Source organism: Mobula birostris, unplaced genomic scaffold, assembly GCF_030028105.1.
Source record: "Mobula birostris isolate sMobBir1 unplaced genomic scaffold, sMobBir1.hap1 scaffold_2387, whole genome shotgun sequence".
NCBI classification, from domain to species: domain Eukaryota; kingdom Metazoa; phylum Chordata; class Chondrichthyes; order Myliobatiformes; family Myliobatidae; genus Mobula; species Mobula birostris.
The window spans coordinates 5,857-28,420 of NW_027275436.1; the positions used below are offsets into that span (position 1 = coordinate 5,857).

The 22,564-nt window shown below is 47.1% G+C and overlaps 1 protein-coding gene across 1 annotated transcript in view; it reads right to left on the reverse strand.

Annotated features, from left to right (window-relative positions):
* Positions 1–2,077: 2,077 nt before the first annotated feature.
* retreg3 (reticulophagy regulator family member 3) overlaps positions 2,078–22,564 on the reverse strand; it is a 50,916-nt gene continuing 30,429 nt past the window's right edge. The window contains exons 4-8 of the mRNA XM_072250244.1: positions 21,320–21,404; positions 13,120–13,257; positions 6,073–6,152; positions 5,684–5,816; positions 2,078–5,209 (exon numbers count right to left, since the gene is read on the reverse strand). Of these exons, the coding sequence (XP_072106345.1) occupies positions 4,701–5,209; positions 5,684–5,816; positions 6,073–6,152; positions 13,120–13,257; positions 21,320–21,404 (945 nt within the window). The 3' untranslated portion in view covers positions 2,078–4,700. The remainder of the gene's footprint in view (positions 5,210–5,683; positions 5,817–6,072; positions 6,153–13,119; positions 13,258–21,319; positions 21,405–22,564) is intronic.

Genomic DNA, 22,564 nt, shown 5'->3' on the forward strand with positions numbered 1-22,564 from the left:
ATCCTGTTCTCATTGCTGCCATCAGGGAGGAGGTACAGGAGCCTGAAGTCTCACACTCAACGATTCAGGAACAGCTTCTTCCCCTCTGCCATCAGGGAGGAGGTACAGGAGCCTGAAGTCTCACACTCAACGATTCAGGAACAGCTTCTTCCCCTCTGCCATCAGGGAGGAGGTACAGGAGTCTGAAGACACACACTCAACGATTCAGGAACAGCTTCTTCCCCTCTGCCATCAGGGAGGAGGTACAGGAGCCTGAAGACACACACTCGACGATTCAGGAACAGCTTCTTCCCCTCTGCCATCAGGGAGGAGGTACAGGAGCCTGAAGACACACACTCAACGATTCAGGAACAGCTTCTTCCCCTCTGCCATCAGGGAGGAGGTACAGGAGTCTGAAAGCACACACTCAGCGATTCAGGAACAGCTTCTTCCCCTCTGCCATCAGATTTCTGAATGGACGTTGAACCCATGAACACTACCTCACTACTTTTTTGCCTCTTTTGCACTATTCATTCGATTTTTTAATATATGTACTTACTGTAATTTACAGTTTTTATGTATTTCTGCATATTTCACCACATATGCCAGTGATATTATACCTGATTCTGAAAGGTGGTGGATTTTGTCTACATCAGGGTTAAACCATTTTTTATATGTCATGGATGCGTACAATTAACCCAGGTCTACATGGACTTTGGGACGTTCGTTAATAAGGTTCAGTCGCTGGGCATCTAGTATGTGTTAGCAAATTGGATTCGACACTCTGTGCTGCCAGGATCGATCGGTGCTGGGGACGTTGTTGTTTGTCATTTATATCAGTGATCTGGATGATAACGTGGTAAATTGGATCTGCAGATTTGCGGATGACACCAAGATTAGGGGCGCAGCGGGGGAACAACTAGGGTAGATCTTCCACAGTGAACGGTAGGGCACCTAGGTAGAACAAACAGATCTGGGAATACAGGTCAGTAATTCATTGAAAGTGACATCACAGACAGATATGGGGCTGTGAAGAAAGCTTTCGGCACGTTGGCCTTCATAAGTCAAAGTACTGAGTACAGGAGATGTTATGTTGAAGTTGTAGAGGATGTCAGTGGGCATTATTTGGAGTACTGTCTGCCGTTTTGGTCACCTACCTACAGGAAAGGAGTAAATAAGATCTGAAGCAGGCTTTTTCCAGAGGTTGGGTGGGGTGGACTGCAACTAGGGGGCATAGGTTTAGGGCGAAAGGTGAGAAGTTTAAGGGGAATCTGAAAGGGAACCTACACTCAAAGTGGTGAGAGTGTGGAACCAGACGCCAGTGGGATTGGTGCATGTAAGTTCAATTGTCACACTGAAGAGGAGGTACATTGGTGATTCCAGGATTGAACGGCTTGTTACATAAAGGGCTCTGGGCCCGTATTCACTGGAATTCAGAAGAATGAGGGGCGACCTCATTGAAACCTATCGAACGATGAAAGGCCTCGACAGGATGTGGGGAGGATGTTTGCTATGGTGGGAGAGTTTAAGACCAGAGGATACAGACCTCGGTACAGAGGGGCATTGAGGAGGAATTTCTTTAGCCAGAGAGTGGTGAATCTGTGGAACTCGCTGCCTCAGACGTCTGTGGAGGCTATGTCATTGGGTATATTTAAGGCAGAGGTCGACATATTCTTGATTGGTCAAGGCGTGAAGTGAAACGGGGTGGGGGTTGGGGGCTGAGATGGAAAATGGATCAGCCATGATGAAATGTTGGAGCTAACTCGATGGGCCGAATGGCCTAATTCTGCTCCTGTAGCTTATGTTTGTACATAACTGGGAGAGGTATGAACCAGGTGCAGGTTGATGGGACCAGGTTAGCACAGACTAATTGGGCTGAAGGGCCTGTCTGCACTGTTGTGCTCTATATTGTGTCTCCTCTTTTGGCAATGTACATAATGGCCATCTCCTCACCATCGTCTTTACTCATCCAGCGAGGATCATTTTGCTATTTTGCTCTTTTCAACAGGACAGTTTTGCTGCAGTTCACGGGCAGCATCTAAAAACGACAGAATTTAGATCAGGGACATATAAAATCAAGCCCTCAGGTTTCCATTCACATACTTAGAAAATCACTTTAATGAGTGATTCAAAAATAAAGTGACTTTTCTACAAAAAAAATGTCCAAATGGATCAAGTCAGTCAATCTTCGAACATGAACAAGTTTGGAAAGTACACAAGGTGCTGCCGAAGATCACGTAACATCAAAAATACACACTGCACGTTCTACACAACAGTTCAATCCACTCTGCATTTACAAAATATTTTAATTGCCTTGGCTTCTAATGAAATGCTGAAAATGTCAATTGGATTAAAATGTCGGAGCTGTCGGCAAGAAAAGGCTTTGCCTCAAATTCCCAAAGCTTAAAGCTCACTAACTTTCAAATAAAACTTTAGTATTTATATAATTTCATACAATTTTCTAAAGGTGTAAGGGATCAACCCGTTCTTTATAGATTTTTTTTTAAATTTCAGGAACTGATGGAATCACAATTATTAACAGCTAGCATCTAAAGTCCAGACCCTGCAGAAAGATCACATGAAATGAACCTCTTGTGAAAGCCAGTTAATGAGAATTCACAAGTGGCCACGTGGATCACTGCACACGAGGCCAGGACAATAGTTTTACACAAACGCTCTGTAATCCATTGTGCATTTACAATCGTAATGCCTGCATTTTCAATGGAACTTTCTCACAATCCTTCAACACTACAGTTCAACTCAAACACAACGTTCAGACAGATGAAGGATTGAAACAGAAGCACTGACCATCTCCTCATCTACTTTTACACGGCGCCCACCGGATCTTCACTTTCTGTTCAAATACAACAAATCACACTGTGCTCCATCAATAATGAATTTCTTTAAAAAGTCATGAACATGTATTAAAAATATCTGAAACTTCAAAGAAGTCTGCTCACTCAAATGAACTTAAATAAAACTATTGCTTCGTCACATCACTGCAGAACTTTGGATTACGGCATTTACCTACTTCAAAACACCTTGGCCTGGAGCTTAGTATTTGCATTTTGATTTGCTGTTTTCTTCCCTGATCAAACAGACGGAAACTGTTGAATTGTCGTTGAAAGGCAGTGCAACACTACGCTGACATCACTACAGTCAGGGGGACTGCTTCCTCACGGAGGGGAAGCAGCGAGATTCTCAAGGTTAGACACTATGGTTGCTCCTTGGGTCCCGGCGTCCCAGGTCCAGATTTCTCACCTGTCGCCTTTTCCCCCTGAGAGTTACGGTCAGAGAAAGCTGCAAGACTGTCAGTGTCGTTCGGCGTCAAGACAGCAGTGGTCACACCTCGGGTCCCATCGTGACCAAATCAGATGTGAATCGCAGGCTCAGACTTCTCATCTGTTACCTAAGGGCATCTGTGATGTCGAGGGACCAGCTTCACCTGCCACCCGATCGCTGAACTGTAGTGTCTGACCGTCATTATTACCAGATTTCAGCCAGAACCTTTGGTCTGATAAATCCAAGGAAGTTCACAGCCCTTTCCTGTAACACTACCTAAGCTCATTCTGAAACATTTTTTGACCCTCAGGCCTGGTCATATATTTTTTTTTAAATAAAGAGTCAGCACGATCTGATGGACTAACTGAAAGTTATTGCTGTGCGGCGTCTCTTGGTATAGAGACCATCTTCAGCAACGTATTGGCACAGAAAACAAGAGCACCAACTCCCGTTCCACTCATTGCGGTCAGCTCCTCACCGCAATTCCAGCTGACAAGTGCCAGTGGCGTCTGCACCCTACACACTGAATAAATTAAAAGACAGTCACCTCTGAAGGTAGAAGTGCAGAGTTTTGAGGTACAACAAGCAGACGAGGTTTAAGCCAAACAGACAGCTGTAGAGGTATGGAACAGTCGTCGGAGACGAGGTGCGAAGCACAAGGAAATTCTGCACCAGGGTTTAAACATCCCACTAGTTAGAAACAATTAACCCCCCCCCCCACCCCGCCCGTGTTGCAGGATTGTGACTTTCCCTCGGCATTGGGAGATGAAACAGGGACTCTAACAAAGCATCTCTCTTCCCATATCAGCCCCTTCACCCCACCCCCCCGCCACATCCCATGGCTGAACCTGCCAAACGTCCTGCTGTTCTCAGCCAACTACAGCGATGCTTACTTCTTATCTGCCGCTTATGAGTATCCGTGCTCGATAGTTTGGATCGAATTGCTTCACCCTGCAACTCGGATCCTGGCTGGTGAATGTTTAAGTGCATAATGATGCATTTTACGAGGTCACAATGAAACCACACATACGCACACACGCGCGCACACACACGGAGCCTGGCTTTACTCACCAACTCTCCACCATGCTAAAGAACATTAACTGTGGGGAGGATGTGCGGAAATACCTCACAGACAGTTGCCGGAATTTCACCTTTTACGTACACAAAACCACGCCAAGCTGCGTCTACGACAATTCTGTTGATCCAAGTGTGTCAGCTGGGTATCAATTACCTGTCTGGGTAGATTGATTATTGATTGGGGTTTGATCACACAAAGTATCAGTAAACCTATGCCACACTGAGCTGTGCAAATGTGTTCACATGTGAGAAAGGAAGGGCAACCATGGAGCCAATCAAGATATATTAACCTATGCACAGACCCCCTTCCCCTGCTAAACTACTGGGTCCACGTGGCGTCGTCTAGCAACACCCACACAAACCTACTGCTTTCGAAGAAAGTTTGAGAGGAACCCTGCCTTCGACGGCTGTCGTGTGCCCCGGCTGTGGGGGCCAAGGTTCTCGTCCTGATTCAGTTCTGATTGGTCCAGCAGTTCAAAATCGTCTCCCTCCGCATCCGTGTCCACCTCTACGCTTCCGTGCTCGTGCAAGGCCTGGACAGCAGCAGCTCCCAACGACCGCCCCTCCGGAGCGGCCCCCGACAACGCGGCCGCCACCACGTTGCTGGCGATCGCTCCTGCCAGAGAGAAACCCTGGCTGCCCGTGAAACTCAGGGGCGACAGCAGCCCACTCTGGGACAGGTCTTCATCGATATCCTCCTGATCAGAGGACAGGCTCGCGTTATCCTGAAGCAGGGGCTGGTGGGATGTCGTTGGAATGCCCAGGCTGGTGTCGTCGTCGTCGTCCAGTCCCGTCGCATCGGGGTTTATGGACGGGAATTCTGGGAGATCTCTCGCAAATGACTCCTCAGGGTCGCTATGGCGATCGAGATCTAGGAGAGAGAGAGGGAACTTGGGTCAGTGACAGGTTGGCGGAGTTCTTGTCATGAGAGTGCAGGAAGCTAATTTTCCCCTCAGTTATTTAACCAGGCAGAAACCTCAAGAGCAGGGTGCTGCTTCCCAAACTGGGATCCACGGACCCCTAACAGGAGAAAAGGGGACGGGGCCATGGCATTGAAAAAGGTTTGGAACCCCTGCTCAAGGCTGGATTGTTTGCCCTCAGCAAACTTCTCACACTCAGAATGGGACACAGTGACAGCAGTGGCTGAAACTCTGCTGGACTGAACGCCACGGCTCTGAGTTCAGTCCAATTCGACGGAGAGTTCGGCGAATGAGAACAAGTCAATTGCAGATGAAGAGTTGTGCACGCAACGATAACGTAGATTCGGTGGGCTGAATTCTGCTCCTTTGTCTTACGGTCTGAGTATGGCCCCCCCACCTCCCCCCGTTAAAACATCAGAACTTACCCTCAGAGCCATCTGTGATCGGGGTCTGTCCTCGGGATAAGTTGAAAGTTCCGTTTTCTGTGTACGACACCTCTGCGTCTGAATGCTCAAAGTCAGAAATTTCCAGTTCCTTACCGAACGTAGAGTCATCGAACTTTGCCATGCAAGAAACAAGCAGCAAGATGAGATCTGCACATCCATTTAATTCCATGCCATCTAAATACGCTCCCCAGTGTTACATCAATAATTCAGAGTTATGGCAAGAGTCAGTGGACTTTGTTGTGCGGGCAGAGAGATCAGCGTTTATCTTAGCAGCACTGAGAAAACGACTTTGTCTTCATAGAAACATTAAGCCTCGAAAGGTTTGGGGAAGGGGTCAGTGGGGGGGGTAGGGTCAGAAAATTCCGTACCTTGGGGCAGAACGCAGCCAGCTCAGCCTCGCTGTCACTCCCATCGTCTGCAGCCCTGATGGCTGTTGTTCGGCGACGCACTGAAAGACACCAAAGGTCAGACGCTTCTGCAGCCCGTGGCTCTGAGGCGCTGCCTTCAAGATAGGGCCTGACTGGAATGATGCAGCCCTCTGCTGCACACCTTCGCTTTGTGCACCCCACACTTAGGGAAAGCTGGCCCAGTTTTGGGTCAGCTTGGGCATTAGGAGCAGGTCACCTCCTCAATTAGATTTGGAAAAATTACCGAAGAAAGAGAAAGTGCCATCTGTGGCAATGAACTCCACAGATTCACCACCCCCTGGCTAAAAAACAGTTCTTCCTCACCTCCGTTCTGAAAGGGAACCCCTCTAATCTGAGGCTGTGTCCTCTGGTCCTAGACTCCCCCACTATAGGAAACATCCTCTCCACATCCACTCTATCTGTGTCCTCTGGTCCTAGATTCCCCCACTATAGGAAACATCCTCCCCACATCCACTCTATCTGTGTCCTCTGGTCCTAGATTCCCCCACTATAGGAAACATCCTCCCCACATCCACTCTATCTGTGTCCTCTGGTCCTAGACTCCCCCACTATAGGAAACATCCTCTCCACATCCACTCTATCTGTGTCCTCTGGTCCTAGACTCCCCCACGATAGGAAACATCCTCTCCACATCCACTCTATCTGTGTCCTCTGGTCCTAGATTCCCCCACTGTAGGAAACATCCTCTCCACATCCACTCTATCTGTGCCCTCTGGTCCTAGACTCCCCCACTATAGGAAACATCCTCTCCACATCCACTCTATCTGTGTCCTCTGGTCCTAGACTCCTCCACTATAGGAAACATCCTCTCCTCGTCCACTCTATCTGTGTCCACTGGTCCTAGACTCCCCCACTATAGGAAACATCCTCTCCACATCCACTCTATCTGTGTCCTCCAGTCCTAGACTCCTCCACTATAGGAAACATCCTCTCCACATCCTGTGTGTCCTCTGGTCCTAGACTCCCCCACTATAGGAAACATTCTCTCCACATCCACTCTGTCTGTGTCCTCTGGTCCTAGACTCCCCCACTATAGGAAACATCCTCTCCACATCCACTCTATCTGTGCCCTCTGGTCCTAGACTCCCCCACGATAGGAAACATCCTCTCCACATCCACTCTATCTGTGTCCTCTGGTTCTAGACTCCCCCACTATAGGAAACATCCTCTCCACATCCACTCTAGCGGGGCCTTTCAACATTCAATAGGTTCCAATAAGATCACCCCTCGTTCTTCTGAATTCCAGTGAGTACAGGCCCAGAGCCGGAAAACACTCTTCGCGTGACAAGCCGTTCAACCACAGAATAATTTTCATGAACGCCCTTTAAACGCACTCCAATATCAGCACATCCTTTCTTAGATAACGGGCCCAAAACTACCCACAATACTCCAAGTGAGGCCTCACGAGAGCCATACAAAGCCTCTGCATTACACCCTTCCTTTTGTATGTTCGTCCTCTCAAAATGAATGCCAACATCACGTGTACTAGCGGGTCAGGGCACGTTACTCTCACTTTACAACATCAGCAAACAGGAGCTTAACTGCCTGATTATTTCACTGTCTGCCAGTGCGAATTCACCCACTTCCCTCTCCCATCTTCTCCGACGGGTAAAGCTCTGCTCGCTACACTACAGGAAGGATTTTGGAGAGGGGCCAGAGGACGTTCACCAGGATGGTGCCTCGCGCCGAGTGCGTTAGCTAGGAGAGGTTGGACAGACTCAGCCGTTTTCTCTGGGGCGATGGACGCCGAGAGGAAACTGGAAGCACGTACGTAAAATAATGAGCATCTCAAAATGTGTTGCAGAGTCTTTCCCTCCCCCCCCCCATCCCAACTTCCCAGGTGGAATAGAGAGCACAAGTTTAAGGAAGACATTTTAAAGATGTACGAGTAAGATTTGGTGTTCTTTTTTTTAAAAAACAGATTTGTAGTTACCCGGAAGATTCTGCCGGGGGAAGTGCTGGAGGCAGGTTAAATAGTTAAAAAGGCACTAACTAAAAAAGAGAAGCTACCATTTAACTGAGTAAAGAAATACAGAACAAATGAGAACACTAGCAATACCTCTACAGTACTACAAAGCTGTGTGTATTAGTTCCTAATAAGTATCGACAGAGGAATTCATCCAGTTTATGCTGCCGTGCTCCTTTCACAGACCGTAAATGTACAAGCAACACACATCATAGTTGCTGGTGAACGCAGCAGGCCAGGCAGCATCTCTAGGAAGAGGTGCAGTTGACGTTTCAGGCTGAGACCCTTCGTCAGGACTAACTGAAGGAAGAACTAGTAAGAGATTTGAAACATCGGCTCAGACGCCCAGTGCTCTCTGTATCCGACAATGACAGGAGACCCGTGCGGGTGAGTTTTGATAAGTGGAAAAGCTGCTGAACTGGGTCAGTTCCACCCTCTCACACTCAGGGTAGCAATGATGGGCAGACGGGGACGATGAGAGTCATCGACCGATGGATGTGTAGGCGGATGTACGGTTTAAATTGGCCATGGTTAGCACAGGCATTGTGGGCCAAACGGCCTCTTCCTGTGCTCAATTTCCGAAGTGGACTCCATAGACCCCCTCGGTTAATGATCATAAGATATAGAAGCAGAAGTAGGCCATTCGGCCCATCGAGTCTGCTCCGCCAGTCAATCATGGGCTGATGCAATTCTTCCAGTCATCCCCACTCCCCTGTTTTCACCCCATACCTTTTGATGCCCTGGCTAATCAAGAACCTATCTATCTCTGTCTTAAATACACCCAATGACTTGGCCTCCACAGCCGCTTGTGGCAACAAATTCCACAGATTTACCACCCTCTGACTAAAGTAATTTCTCCCCATCTCAGTTCTAAAAGGGCATCCTTCAATCCTGAAGTGGTGCCCTCTTGCCCTAGACTCCCCTACCATGGGAAATAACTTTGCCATATCTGATCTGTTCAGGCCTTTTAACATTCGGAATGTTTCTATGAGATTCCCCCTCATTCTCCTGAACTCCAGGGAATACAGCCCAAGAGCTGCCAGACGTTCCTCATACGGTAACTCTTTCATTCCTGGAATCATTCTTGTGAATCCTCTCTGAAACCTCTCCAATGTCAGTATATCCTTTCTAAATTAAGGAGCCCAAAACTGCACACGATACTCCAAGTGTGGTCTAACAAGTGCTTTATAGAGCCTCAACATCACATCCCTGCTCTTATATTCTGTACGTCTAGAAATGAATGCCAACACTGCATTCGCCTTCTTCACCACCAACTCAACCTGGAGGTTAACCTTTAGGGTATCTTGCACAAGGACTCCCAAGTCTCTTTGCATCTCTGCATTTTGAATTCTCTCCCCATCTAAATAATAGTCTGCCCATTTATTTCTTCCACTAAAGTGCATGACCATACACTTTCCAACATTGCATTTCATTTGCCACTTCTTTGCCCATTCCCCTAAACTGTCTAAGTCTCTCTGCAGGCTCTCTGTTTCCTCAACACTACCCGCTCCTCCACCTACCTTTGTATCATCGGCAAATTTAGCCACAAACCCCTCAATACCACAGTCCAAATCATTGACATACATCCTAAAACCCAGCGGTCCCAACACCGACCCCTATGGAACTCCACTGGTAACCGGCAGCCAGCCAGAATAGGATGCCTTTATTCCCACTCTCTGCTTTCTGCCCATCAGCCAATGTTCCACCCATGCTAGTAACTTCCCTGTAATTCCATGGGCTCTTATCTTGCTAAGCAGCCTCATGTGCGGCACCTTGCCAAAGGCCTTCTGAAAATCCAAGTACAGCACGTCTACTGCATCTCCTTTGTCTACCCTGCTTGTAATTTCCTCAAAGAATTGCAGTAGGTTAGTCAGGTAGGATTTTCCTTTCAGGAAACCATGCTGGCTTTGGCCTATCTTGTCATGTGCCTCCAGGTACTCCATAATCTCATCCCTAACAATCGATCCAATCACTTCCCAACCACTGATGTCAGGCTAACAGGTCTATAGTTTCCTTTCTGCTGCCTCCCACTCCTCTTAAAGAGCAGAGTAACATTTGCAATTTTCCAGTCATCCGGTACAATGCCAGAATCTATCAATTCTTGAAAGATCATCGTTAATGCCTCTGCAATCTCTCCAGCTACTTCCTTCAGAACCCGAGGGTGCTTTCCATCAGGTCCAGGAGATTTATCCACCCTCAGACCATTAAGCTTCCTGAGCACCTTCTCAGTCGTAATTTTCAGTGCACAAACTTCACTTGTATGTCCGGTACACTGCCGACGTCTTCCACTGTGAAGACTGATGCAAAATATGCATTCAGTTCTTCTGCTATCTCTTCTCATTACAATATCTCCGGCGTCATTTTGTATTGGTCCTTTTGTAAAGGACACGCCTTTTCTACCTCCTGCTGTAATTTGTAGTCCACATCCTGGCTGCTGTTTGGAGGCCTGTATACAACTGCCATTAGGGTCCGTTAACCCTTACCATTTCTTACCAAGGGTCAATGGCATAAAGAGGGTTGGGAACCCCTGGTCTATGCTTTGTAAAGCTGTTTCCTTCTCAGTCGTGATGAAGATGCCAGGCGTGAAGCAATAACCATTTCTCCTTTCTCAGAAGCTGCCCGACACCCCCCCCCCCCGAGTGTTCCTCCAGCTGTCTGTTTGTCGCTCGAGGACCCAGCGTTCCCTTTCGTGCCTCCATTTATTCCACTGAGTTCAGGTAATCTCATTACAATATACAGACTTCTGACGGAATTTGACAGGGTGATGTTTCTGTGTGTGTGTGTGTGTCTAAAGAAGGGATCGATGGCGCTGGGCGGGCTGGCGCCAATGGAGCACGCAGGGCAGAAATGAGTTCAGCAGTTTCTTCACCCAGAAGTAGAATGTTTGAAATTCTCTGCCCAAGGAGGATGACATGTGCAAAACACTAAACTGCTTAGAAGGTTAAGGGAGTGAGAGGTAATGGAGTCCGTACAGAAACGTGGCATTGAGGTAGACAGCCACAAAGCACTCTAACGGGTGAGTGGGGCAGCTCAGCACATCACTGGGACTCAACAATCTAAACTCTCACTGCCTACGGCGCACTCGTAATATCATTACAGACCCAACCCGTCCGGACACCGTCTGTTCAATCTCCTGCCGTCTGGTCAGAGAGACCAGAAACACCTCAGCCAAGACAGTCAGAGTGGAAAACAGCTTCTTCTCGAGGGCTGTTGTGCAGCTGAATAATGCCACACCCCGGCTTGCCAGTGGCCTTGGAGTGCTATGGACTATCAAAGTCACTTGTGTGTGTAAATACGGATTTTTTAAAAAACTATTCCAAATCACAGGCATTGTAAATATATGCTTTGCACAGACTGAAGTCGCACCACAATCTCATGGTCTTGAGCAATAAAGTTCTGTTCCGTTTTCACGCACACTGAGTTGTTCCCAAGGACCGTTTCTGACATTTTGGATTCAGAAATGGTTTCACAGTAATTTATTATCTATTGAGACACAGTGAGGAACAGGCCCTTCGAACCACGCCACCCAGCAACCCCCCGATTCGATCCCAGCCTAATCATGGGACAACTTACAATGACCGATTAAACTACCACCCTGTATTTGGCCTGAACTCCTGCAGTGACAACACAGACCCAAAGCAAAGTCAAAATATTCCTGGATCAGTTTACACAGGTAAACCTAGTTTTTAACCCACTCACGGAATTTGCCAGAATAAACCCTGAAATGGTTAATATGAAATGCTAAACTGTTTAATTTTAAAGGGTTACCACATAAGGAGTGTTTAATGGCTCTGGGCCTATACTCACTGGAAGTCAGAAGAATGAGGGGTGACTTTATTGAAACCTATCGAATGCTGAATGGCCTTGATAGAGTGGATGTGGAGAGGATGTTTCCTATATTGGGGGAGTCTAGGACCAGAGGGCACAGATAGAGTGGATGTGGAGAGGATGTTTCCTATAGTGGGAGAGTCTAGGACCAGAGGGCACAGATAGAGTGGATGTGGAGAGGATGTTTCCTATATTGGGGGAGACTAGGACCAGAGGACACAGATAGAGTGGATGTGGAGAGGATGTTTCCTATATTGGGGGAGTCTAGGACCAGAGGGCACAGATAGAGTGGATGTGGAGAGGATGTTTCCTATATTGGGGGAGTCTAGGACCAGAGGGCACAGATAGAGTGGATGTGGAGAGGATGTTTCCTATAGTGGGGGGGTCTAGGACCAGAGGACACAGATAGAGTGGACGTGGAGAGGATGTTTCCTATAGCGGGGGAGTCTAGGACCAGAGGACACAGATAGAGTGGATGTGGAGAGGATGTTTCCTATAGTGGGGGAGTCTAGGACCAGAGGACACAGATAGAGTGGACGTGGAGAGGATGTTTCCTGTGGTGGGGGAGTCTAGGACCAGAGGACGCAGATAGAGTGGATGTGGAGAAGATGTTTCCTATATTGGGGGAGTCTAGGACCAGAGGACACAGATAGAGTGGATGTGGAGAGGATGTTTCCTATATTGGGGGAGTCTAGGACCAGAGGACACAGATAGAGTGGACGTGGAGAGGATGTTTCCTGTGGTGGGGGAGTCTAGGACCAGAGGACGCAGATAGAGTGGATGTGGAGAAGATGTTTCCTGTGGTGGAGGAGTCTAGGACCAGAGGACACAGCCTCAGAATAGAGGGCTGTCCATTTAGAACGGAGATGATGAGTTTCTTTAGCCAGGGAATGGTGAATCTGTGGAATTCTTTGCCACAGGTGGCTGTGGAGGCCAAGTCACTGGGTGTATTTAAGGCAGAGATTGATAGATGATTGACTGGTCAGGGCATGAAAGGATACAGGGAGAAGGCTGGAGATTGGGGCTGAGAGGGAAATGGATCAGTCATGATGAAGTGGTGGAGCAGACTCGATTCTGCTGTACGTTCCACGTTCTGAGGATTACACCAATTTAACTGACGTTGACCCGTGGGACCGAATGCCAAGGGTGAAGCGTTAGGTTAGTAATTGCCGGCGAGCTGCTTGGTTACTCACACTGACGCTCACGCTGCCTCGTCACCATGTATCCCTTCACGCTGAAATCCAGACGCTTGAGCAAGGGTTCGATCCTGGCATAAACCTTTAACGACAGCTGGTGGTAGACAACCAGAGGCCACAGTAGCAGGCCTAGCACTGCGGACAAGGAAAGAAAGAAAGGAGAAAGCATCAGGGGCAGCCCAAAGCAGCGAGAATCACAACCTGATGGAAACAGTTAATGTCTGACTGTAGAACGACACGGTCACTCTGTAACAACGGACAGAATCTCGGCTTTCATAAAGTTGTTCCTCAGCTCCAAGCTTGCTGGTCCAGTTGTTGTTTTTTTGCTGTGGCTTTGGCTCAGGAAGCCTCGGTGAGACGAGGCTGAGCGGAGGGGTGCAGGCGAGGGTTTCCTGAGCATCCCTCTCCCTACCTGGTTTAGAGTTCATTATCATTATTACGTGCCGTGTGACATCATCATTATGTGTCGTGTCTTACAACATCATCTTTATGCGCCGTGCCGTATGACGTGGGCGATCGTGGTCTTTGACCATGCTTGCTCTTGGCAAATTTTCCTACAGAAGTGGCTTGCCATTGCCTTCTTCTGGGCAGTGACTTCACAAGACGGGTGACCCCAGCCATTATCGATACTCTTCAGAGACTGCCTGCCTGGCGTCAGTGGTCACATCACCAGGACTTGTGATCTGCACCGGCTGCTCGTACGACCGTCCGCCACCTGCTCCCATGGCTTCCCGAGACCCTGATTGGGGGAGGGAGGCTCAGCAGGTGCTGCACTTCACCCAAGGGTGATCTGCAGGGAAGTAACAGCTTACACCTCCTTCAGTAGAGATGCAACTCCACTCCACCGCTCACAGAGGAGGTTAGGGTTAGGGGTTCCTCAAAACAGTTGTAGCTGGGTGGTAGGGGATAAGATCCCACTACTTAGCGAATGCTCCCAATGGCGTGCATCTCAAAAAGCCTCCGACAACCAAGTCCAGCTCCTGACCTTCACGTTTGACTCAGCTACCAAGCCCGGTGGAAGCGTTTCTTCTGACAGGGGAAGGGGAAAAGGGGAGTTACTGGCGCCTTACAGCCAGTCAGCTCGGGCGGATGGGGCTCCTCAGCTGTGCTTGGCAGCTCATCGAGGAGAAGGAAAACTCCGATCTGAAACCGCCACTTGCTTTGCAGCTATACCCACTCATGGGAAAGGCTTTGGGAGTAAACCCCGAGGGAAAAATATGGACCTGATTTCAATGCTGACTGGCAACTCCCGCAACGCCACTGGTACCAAACTGTATCAGTCTCTGCTGTTCCTTTGAATTCATCAGCTCTGTGCGGGGGGGGGGGGGGGCCTGCTGCACGGGCAACAGCTCGTTCTCCCTACCGTACCGCCAACAGTTCTCTCCGTACTGTACCGCCAACAGCTCATTCTCCATATCGTACCTGCGACAGCTCGCTCTCCCTATTGTACTGCCGACAGCTCGCTCTCCCTATCGTACCGCCGACAGCTCATTCTCCCTATCGTACCGCCGACAGCTCATTCTCCCCATCGTACTGCCGACAGCTCATTCTCCATATCGTACCTGCGACAGCTCGCTCTCCCTATCGTATCGCCGACAGCTCGTTCACCCTATCGTACCGCCAACAGCTCGTTCTCCCTATCGTACCAACAGCTCGCTCTCCCTATCGTACCAACAGCTCGTTCACCGTATCATACCGCCGACAGCTCGTTCACCCTACCGTACCGCCAACAGCTCGTTCTCCCTATCGTACCGCCGACAGCTCGTTCACCCTATCGTACCGCCAACAGCTCGTTCACCCTATCGTACCGCCAACAGCTCGTTCACCCTACCATACCGCCAACAGCTCGTTCTCCCTATCATACCGCCGACAGCTCGTTCACCCTATCGTACCGCCAACAGCTCGCTCTCCCTACCGTACTGCTAACAGCCTGTGTTTCATGTAGACGGCTGTGATGCAGAGTTGACCCTGACCGACGCAGGGCCTCAACTCTTCCTACTGGAATGCCTGGAGTAGCAATCAGGGCACTGGCAGGAGGTGGAAAATCAGGATTAGGGTTAGGTTTGGGGTTGGGGTTGCCCCTGATGACTTCACCAGTAGGAAGAGCACTCAGCTGTAGCTCCTGACCAACTATGTGAAGGAGCTGGAGATGGAGATGGATGCACTTAGGACTGTCCAGGATGTTGCGTGCCTCAGACGCCAAGCTGGTCACACCTAAGATACAGACAGCAGAGAGCCGGGTGACCACCAGGAGAGGTGAGGGGCAGAGACAGACAACGTAGGATCTCCCCACGCCCATTCTCCACAACAAATATACCCTTTCAGTAACTGCTTTGGTGGGGGGGGGGGGGAGAGCGGGGAGTGGTGACCTATATGGGCACAGCAGCAGCTGCCATTGTGGCTGACTGTCGCTCAGCAGGGTAATAGTGTTAGGAGACTTGAACCTTTTTTTCAGTTAAATAAAGAATAAAAGGGAGGCAAGAGATAATATTGGACCACTGAAAAATGATGCTGGTGAGGTAGTAACGGGAGGGATAAAGAAATGGCAGATGAACTAAAGACAGTCTTTACTGTGGAAGACGCTAGCTATATGCCAGAGGTCCGGGAATGTCAGGGAACAGGAGTGAGTGCCATTGCTATTACAAAGGAAAAAGTTCTAGGGAAACTGAAAGGTCTTAAGGTGGATAAGTCTCCTGGACCAGAAGGACGACATCCCAGAGTCCTGAGAGAGGTTGCTAAAGAGATAACTGATTCATTGGTCATGATCTTTCAAAAAAATCATTTGATTCTGGCATGTTGCCGAAGGTCTGCAAAATTGCAAATGTCACTCAACTTTTTAAGGGAGGGAGGGAGACAAAAGAGAGGAACTTACAGGCCAGTTAGCCTAACCTCAGTAGTTGGGAAAGTATTGGAGTCAATTATTAAGGATGAGGTTTTGGGATACTTGGAGACTAATGATAAAATAACTCAAAGTCAGCACGGTTTCTGTCAAGGGAAATCTTGTCTGACAAATCTGTGAGACTTCTTTGAGGAAGTAACAAGCAGGGTGGACAAAGAGGGAGTGGATATCATTTACTTAGATTTTCAGAAGGCACTTGATAAGGTGTCTCACATGAGGCTGCTTAACAAGATAAAATCCTATGGTGTTACAGGAAAGGTACTGGCATGGGTAGAGGAATGGCTGACAGACAGGAGGCAGCAAGTGGGAATAAACGGGGCCTTTTCTAGTTGGCTGCCATTGTCTAGTGGTGTTCCTATGGGGTCAGTATTAGGACTGCTACTTTTCACATTGTTTGTCAATGATTTAGATAATGGAATTGATGGCTTTGTGGCAAAGTTTGCGGATGATACGAAGATAGGTGGAGGGGTAGGTAGAGCTGAGGAAGCAATGTGATTGCAGCAGGACTTAGACAAATTGGAAGAATGGACAAAAAAGTGGCAGATGGAACACAGTGTTGGGAAATGCACAATAATGCATTTTGGTAAAAGGAGCGATAGTGCAGACTATTATCTAAATGGGGAGAAAATTCAAACATTAGAGGCGCAGGAGGACTGGGGAGTCCTCGTGCAAGCCTCCCAGAAGGTCAATTCACAGGCTGAATCTGTGAAAATGCAATGTTGGGATTTATTTTGAATAGAATATAAAGGAAATAACGCTGAAGCTTTACAAGACACCAGTCAGGCCGCACTTGGAGAATTCGCAACAGTTTTGGGCCCCTCGTCTCAGAAAGGACGTGTTGGCATTGGAGAGAGTCCAGAGGAGGTTCACCAGGATGATCCGGGTATGAAGGGGTTAACTTATGAGGAGCATCTAGTAGCTTCAGAATCAGGTTTATCATCACCCACATGTGACGTGAAATTTGTTAACTTAGCAGCAGCAGTTCAATGCAACACATAATCTAGCAGAGAGAGAGAAAAAAATAAATAACTAAAATAAAACAATAAATAAACAAATCAATTATGTGTATTGAATAGGTTATCAAATAATGAGTAAAAACAGAAATACTGTCTATTAAAAAAGCTTTGGGCCTGTACTCACTGGAATTTAGAAGAACGCGTGGGTATCTCATTGAAATCTACCGAATGTTGAAATGACTAGATAAGGTGGATGTGGAGAGGATGTTTCCTATGGTGGGGGTATCCAGAATTAGAGGGCACAGTCTCAAAATTGAGTGGCGACCTTTTAGAACAGAAGTGAGGAGGAATTTTTTTTATCCAGAGAAAGGTGAATCTGTGGAATGCTCTGCCAAAGATGATTTGTATTTGCAGTTTCTCTTCTGTGGTCTACTCGCTCTTTCATTGATCCTGTTCACAGCTACTATCTGACAGATTGTGCTCAGCACGCCCACAGGCAGACGAATCTCAGGGTTATACACGGTGTCTCGTATGTACTCTGACAATAAATTTTACTTTGAACTCCAGAAGAGTTTTAGATGGGACAGAATTTGTTAGGTCCATTCAGGAGGGTTTCCAATATCAATCTGTAGATAGTCCAACAGGAGAAGAGGCCATGCTAGACCTGGTGTTGGGCAATGAACCTGGCCAGGTGGTGGACACGTCAGTGGAAGAGCAGTTAGGGAATAGTGATCACAACTTTCAAGATAGCCATAGGTAAGGATAAGCACCTTGTGGGAGAGTATTAAACTGGAGCAGGGCCCATTTGAGAGGAGTAGGCAGGAACTAGGGAGAGTTAGTCGGGAACTGCTGTTCTTGTCCACAGCCAACATGTGTTTAAAGGCCAACTGCGCAGGGCACAGGACAGGCATGTTCCAGTCAGAAGGGGCGGATACGATAGGGTCTTTTAAGAGACTCTTGGATAGGTATACGGAGCTTAGAAAAATAGAGGGCTATACAGTGGGGTAATTCTAGGCAGGTTACACGGTTGGCATAACAGTGTGGGCCGAAGGGTCAGTAATGTGGTGTAGATTTCTATGTTTCTATGACAAGGATGGCAAGGTCAGAGGACCTTGGATGTCGAGGTGGTAACAGAAAATGCATGCAAGGTTTTGGAAGCTAGAATCAAACAAAGCCCCCGAGGAATATAAAGTAGCAAGAAAAGAACTCAAAGGGAATGTGGAAAGTCAGGGGAGGCCAAGAAATGTACTCATCAGGTTTAATTTAAGAGAACACCATCAGTCCACACATACATCAAGAGCCACTCAAGGCCATAAAAGGCAACATGTGCTTGAGGTGGGTGAGGTCTTCATTGAGTAATTACCAAGGAGGACATGGAGGACAGTGAGATCTGTGCGGAGTGCACTAATATGCTGAGGCATTTTGAGATGAAGAAGGTAGTGTTGGGTTTGTCGAAGAACATTACAGAGGATCATTCTCCAAGGCCTGATGGGATATACCCCAGGTTATCGAGAGAGGCAAGGGATGAGATTGCTGAGGCATTGACTAATATCTTCGTGTCTTCCCTAGCTGCAGGCGAAGACCCTGGGGACTGGCAAGTAGTTAATGTCATGGAGAAATGGGGGATAATCCTGAAAACTACAGACTGCAGTCAGCGGTATGGGAAGTGACAGATAATTTTTCAGATAGGCTTTATGAGCATTTGGAAAACCTTGGCCTAATTAGGGACAGTCAGCTTGGCTTTACAAAGGAGGCATGGCAGCGGCTGTATTTCACTGGGGAACCGTCAAAAGGCGCTGCCTCAAGATGGCGGCGTCTACCATTAAGGACCCTCATCATTCAGGACATGCCCTTTTTTCACTGCTACCATCAGGGAGGAGGTACAGGAGTCCGAAGGCTCACACTCTTTGATTCAGGAGCAGCAACCTTCCCCTCTGCCATCAGATTTCTAAATGGACACTGCACCCATGAACACAACCCCACTACTGTTTTAATTTCCATTTCTAAACTAAACTATTTAATGTGTACACTGTAATTCACAGGTATTTCTGTCGACAAGGTATTGCATTGCACTGCAAGGTTAACAAATTTCACAAATAATGCCAGTGACTCTGATTCGGGAGCAGAGGAATTTGAGGAGTGACCCGCAGAGAATTACACAAAAAGTGGGGCATACTATAGTAGGCAGTCACATTCCCTCTCCCAGGTAGGGTCGGGGGGAAAGATTGACCACACAGGGGTACTCGGAACGAGCTGTCAGCAGATGCCACGACAAGTTTTACTGGACATTTGGACAGGTTTATGGATCAGAAATATACGGGACAAACGAGACCAGCTCAGGAAGGAGGACCTTGGTCAGCACGGGCGGGTCGGGCCGATGGGCCCGTTTCCATTCTGTACAACTGTATGATACAATATTAATGGCTGTGTCAGAGACTGTACGACTGTATGATACAATATTTATGTCCGTCAGAGACTGTACGACTACACAATACAATATTAATGGCCGTGTCACTGTACGACTCTACAATATTAATGACCGTGTCAGAGACTGTACGACTACACAATACAATATTAATGTCCGTGTCAGAGTGTACGACTACACAATACAATATTAATGACAGTGTCAGAGACTGTACGACTACACAATACAATATTAATGACCGTGTCAGAGACTGTACGACTACACAATACAATATTAATGACCGTCAGAGACTGTACGACTACACAATACAATATTAATGACCGTCAGAGACTGTACGACTACACAATACAATATTAATGTCCGTGTCAGAGACTGTACGACTCTAAAATACAATATTAATGTCCATGTCAGAGACTGTACGACTACACAATACAATATTAATGACCGTGTCAGAGACTGTACAACTACACAATACAATATTAATGTCTGTGTCAGAGACTGTACGACTCTACAATACAATATTAATGACCGTCAGAGACTGTACGACTACACAATACAATATTAATGTCTGTATCACTGTACGACTCTACAATATTAATGACCGTGTCAGAGACTGTACGACTCTACAATACAATATTAATGTCCGTGTCAGAGTGTACGACTACATAATACAATATTAATGGCCGTGTCAGAGACTGTACGACTCTACAATACAATATTAATGACCGTGTCAGAGACTGTACGACTACACAATACAATATTAATGGCCGTGTCAGACTGTACGACTCTACAATATTAATGGCCGTGTCAGAGACTGTACGACTACACAATACAATATTAATGTCCGTGTCAGAGACTGTACAATACAATATTAATGTCCGTGTCAGAGACTGTACGACTACGCAATACAATATTCATGTCTGTGTCAGAGACTGTACGACTCTACAATACAATATTAATGTCCGTGTCACTGTACGACTACACAATACAATATTGTCTGCCAGAGACTGTACAATACAATATTAATGTCCGTGTCAGAGACTGTACGACTACACAATACAATATTAATGTCCGTGTCAGAGACTGTACGACTCTACAATAATATTAATGTCCCTGTCAGAGACTGTACGACTACACAATACAATATTAATGTCCGTGTCAGAGACTGTACGACTCTACAATAATATTAATGACCGTCAGAGACTGTACGACTACACAATACAATATTAATGACCGTGTCAGAGACTGTACGACTACACAATACAATATTAATGGCCGTGTCAGAGACTGTATGACTACGCAATACAATATTAATGTCTGTGTCAGAGACTGTACGACTACACAATACAATATTAATGTCCGTGTCAGAGACTGTACGACTCTACAATGATATTAATGTCCCTGTCAGAGACTGTACGACTACACAATACAATATTAATGGCCGTGTCAGACTGTACAACTACACAATACAATATTAATGTCCGTGTCAGAGACTGTACGACTACACAATACAATATTAATGACTGTGTCAGAGACTGTACGACTCTACAATACAATATTAATGTCAGAGACTGTACGACTCTACAATACAATATTAATGACCGTCAGAGACTGTACGACTACACAATACAATATTAATGGCCGTGTCAGAGACTGTACGACTACACAATACAATATTAACAGTCGTGTCAGAGACTGTACGACTACACAATACAATATTAATGTCCGTGTCAGAGACTCTACATCTCCACAATACAATATTAATGTCCATGTCAGAGACTCCATTCCAATCAGCACTTTAGCTTTCAAACATTCACCTGCTGAAAAGTGAAAGATGTTATCTAAAGCGGCTGAACACATTTTTTAATTGAGACAACTTTATCTAGAAGGAATCCAATGGATGGAGGTGGCACTTACAGCTGACGTAGCAGAGCAGAAGGCCGGGAACGTATCGCCCAACGACAGCCAGGAGTGTGAACACACCACAGACTAAAAGACAAAACTGAAAAAAAAAATCTGATCAATTCATACCTTGCACCCAGACATACTGTCTCAGTAGACATTCCTGTGACACTCTCTACCAATTGCCGGATTATTGCCGTGTTATCAGGCAGTGGAGGAGGGAACTGTTTATCAGCTCCAGAACTGTTTTGGAGGTGAGATCGCTACTGGAAGCACCTACAGTCCTTCTAGAGCAGGGATTACCCACCTGGGATCCATGGACTCTGTTTCATGATGTTGGTTCATGGCACAGAAAAGGCTGGGAACCCCTGTTCTCCAGCAAGGATAACACACACCCCCTTTATTCCAATCTCCAGCCTGAAACACCTGCCCATCCATTACTCCATCCACTGCCTCCCCCTCCCCACCCCTTGAACCACAATCTGTATCAATCCTACCACAGCAGATGTGGCAATATTATACACATCTGCTGCGGGGGGAGGATGGTGTTGTCTACTGTGTCCGGTGCTCCCGATGAGTACTCCTCTTCATCGGTGAGCCACGTCATAAACTGGGGGACCCACTTGGTCGCGTACCTATGCTCCAGCCGCCAAAAGCAGAGCTTCCCGGTGGTCAAACATTTTAGTTCCCTCTTCCCATTCCCATTCCCATTCCGACATGTCTTGTGCCAAGATGAGGCAGGCCACCCTTCAGGGTGGGGGGAGCAACACCACCAGGTCCAGGAACAGTTATTACCCCTCAACCATCCAGCTCCTGAACCAGAGGGGACAACTTAACTCATCCCAACACTGAACTGTTCCCATAACCTGTGGACTCACTGTCAAGGCCTCTTCCTCTCATGTTCTCAATATTTATTGCTTATTTATTATTATTTTTCTCTGTCGTGTTTGCAGTTTGTTGTCCTCTGCACACTGGTTGTCTGTCCGTCCTGTTGGACGTGGCCATTCATCAATTCTATTGAGTTTTTTTGGATTGACTGTGTATGTCCACAAGAAAATGAATCTCAGAGTTGTATGGTGACATGTATGTACTTTGATAAAAAAAAAATTTACTTTGAACTTTTGAGCTTTATATTCCATCTGGGTAGCTTCCAACCTGAAGGCAAAAATATTGACTTCTTCCTGTTAAAAAAGATTTCCTCCCCCCCCCCCACTTCTATTCCCCACTCTTGCCTCTTAGCCGCCTATCACCTCCCACTGT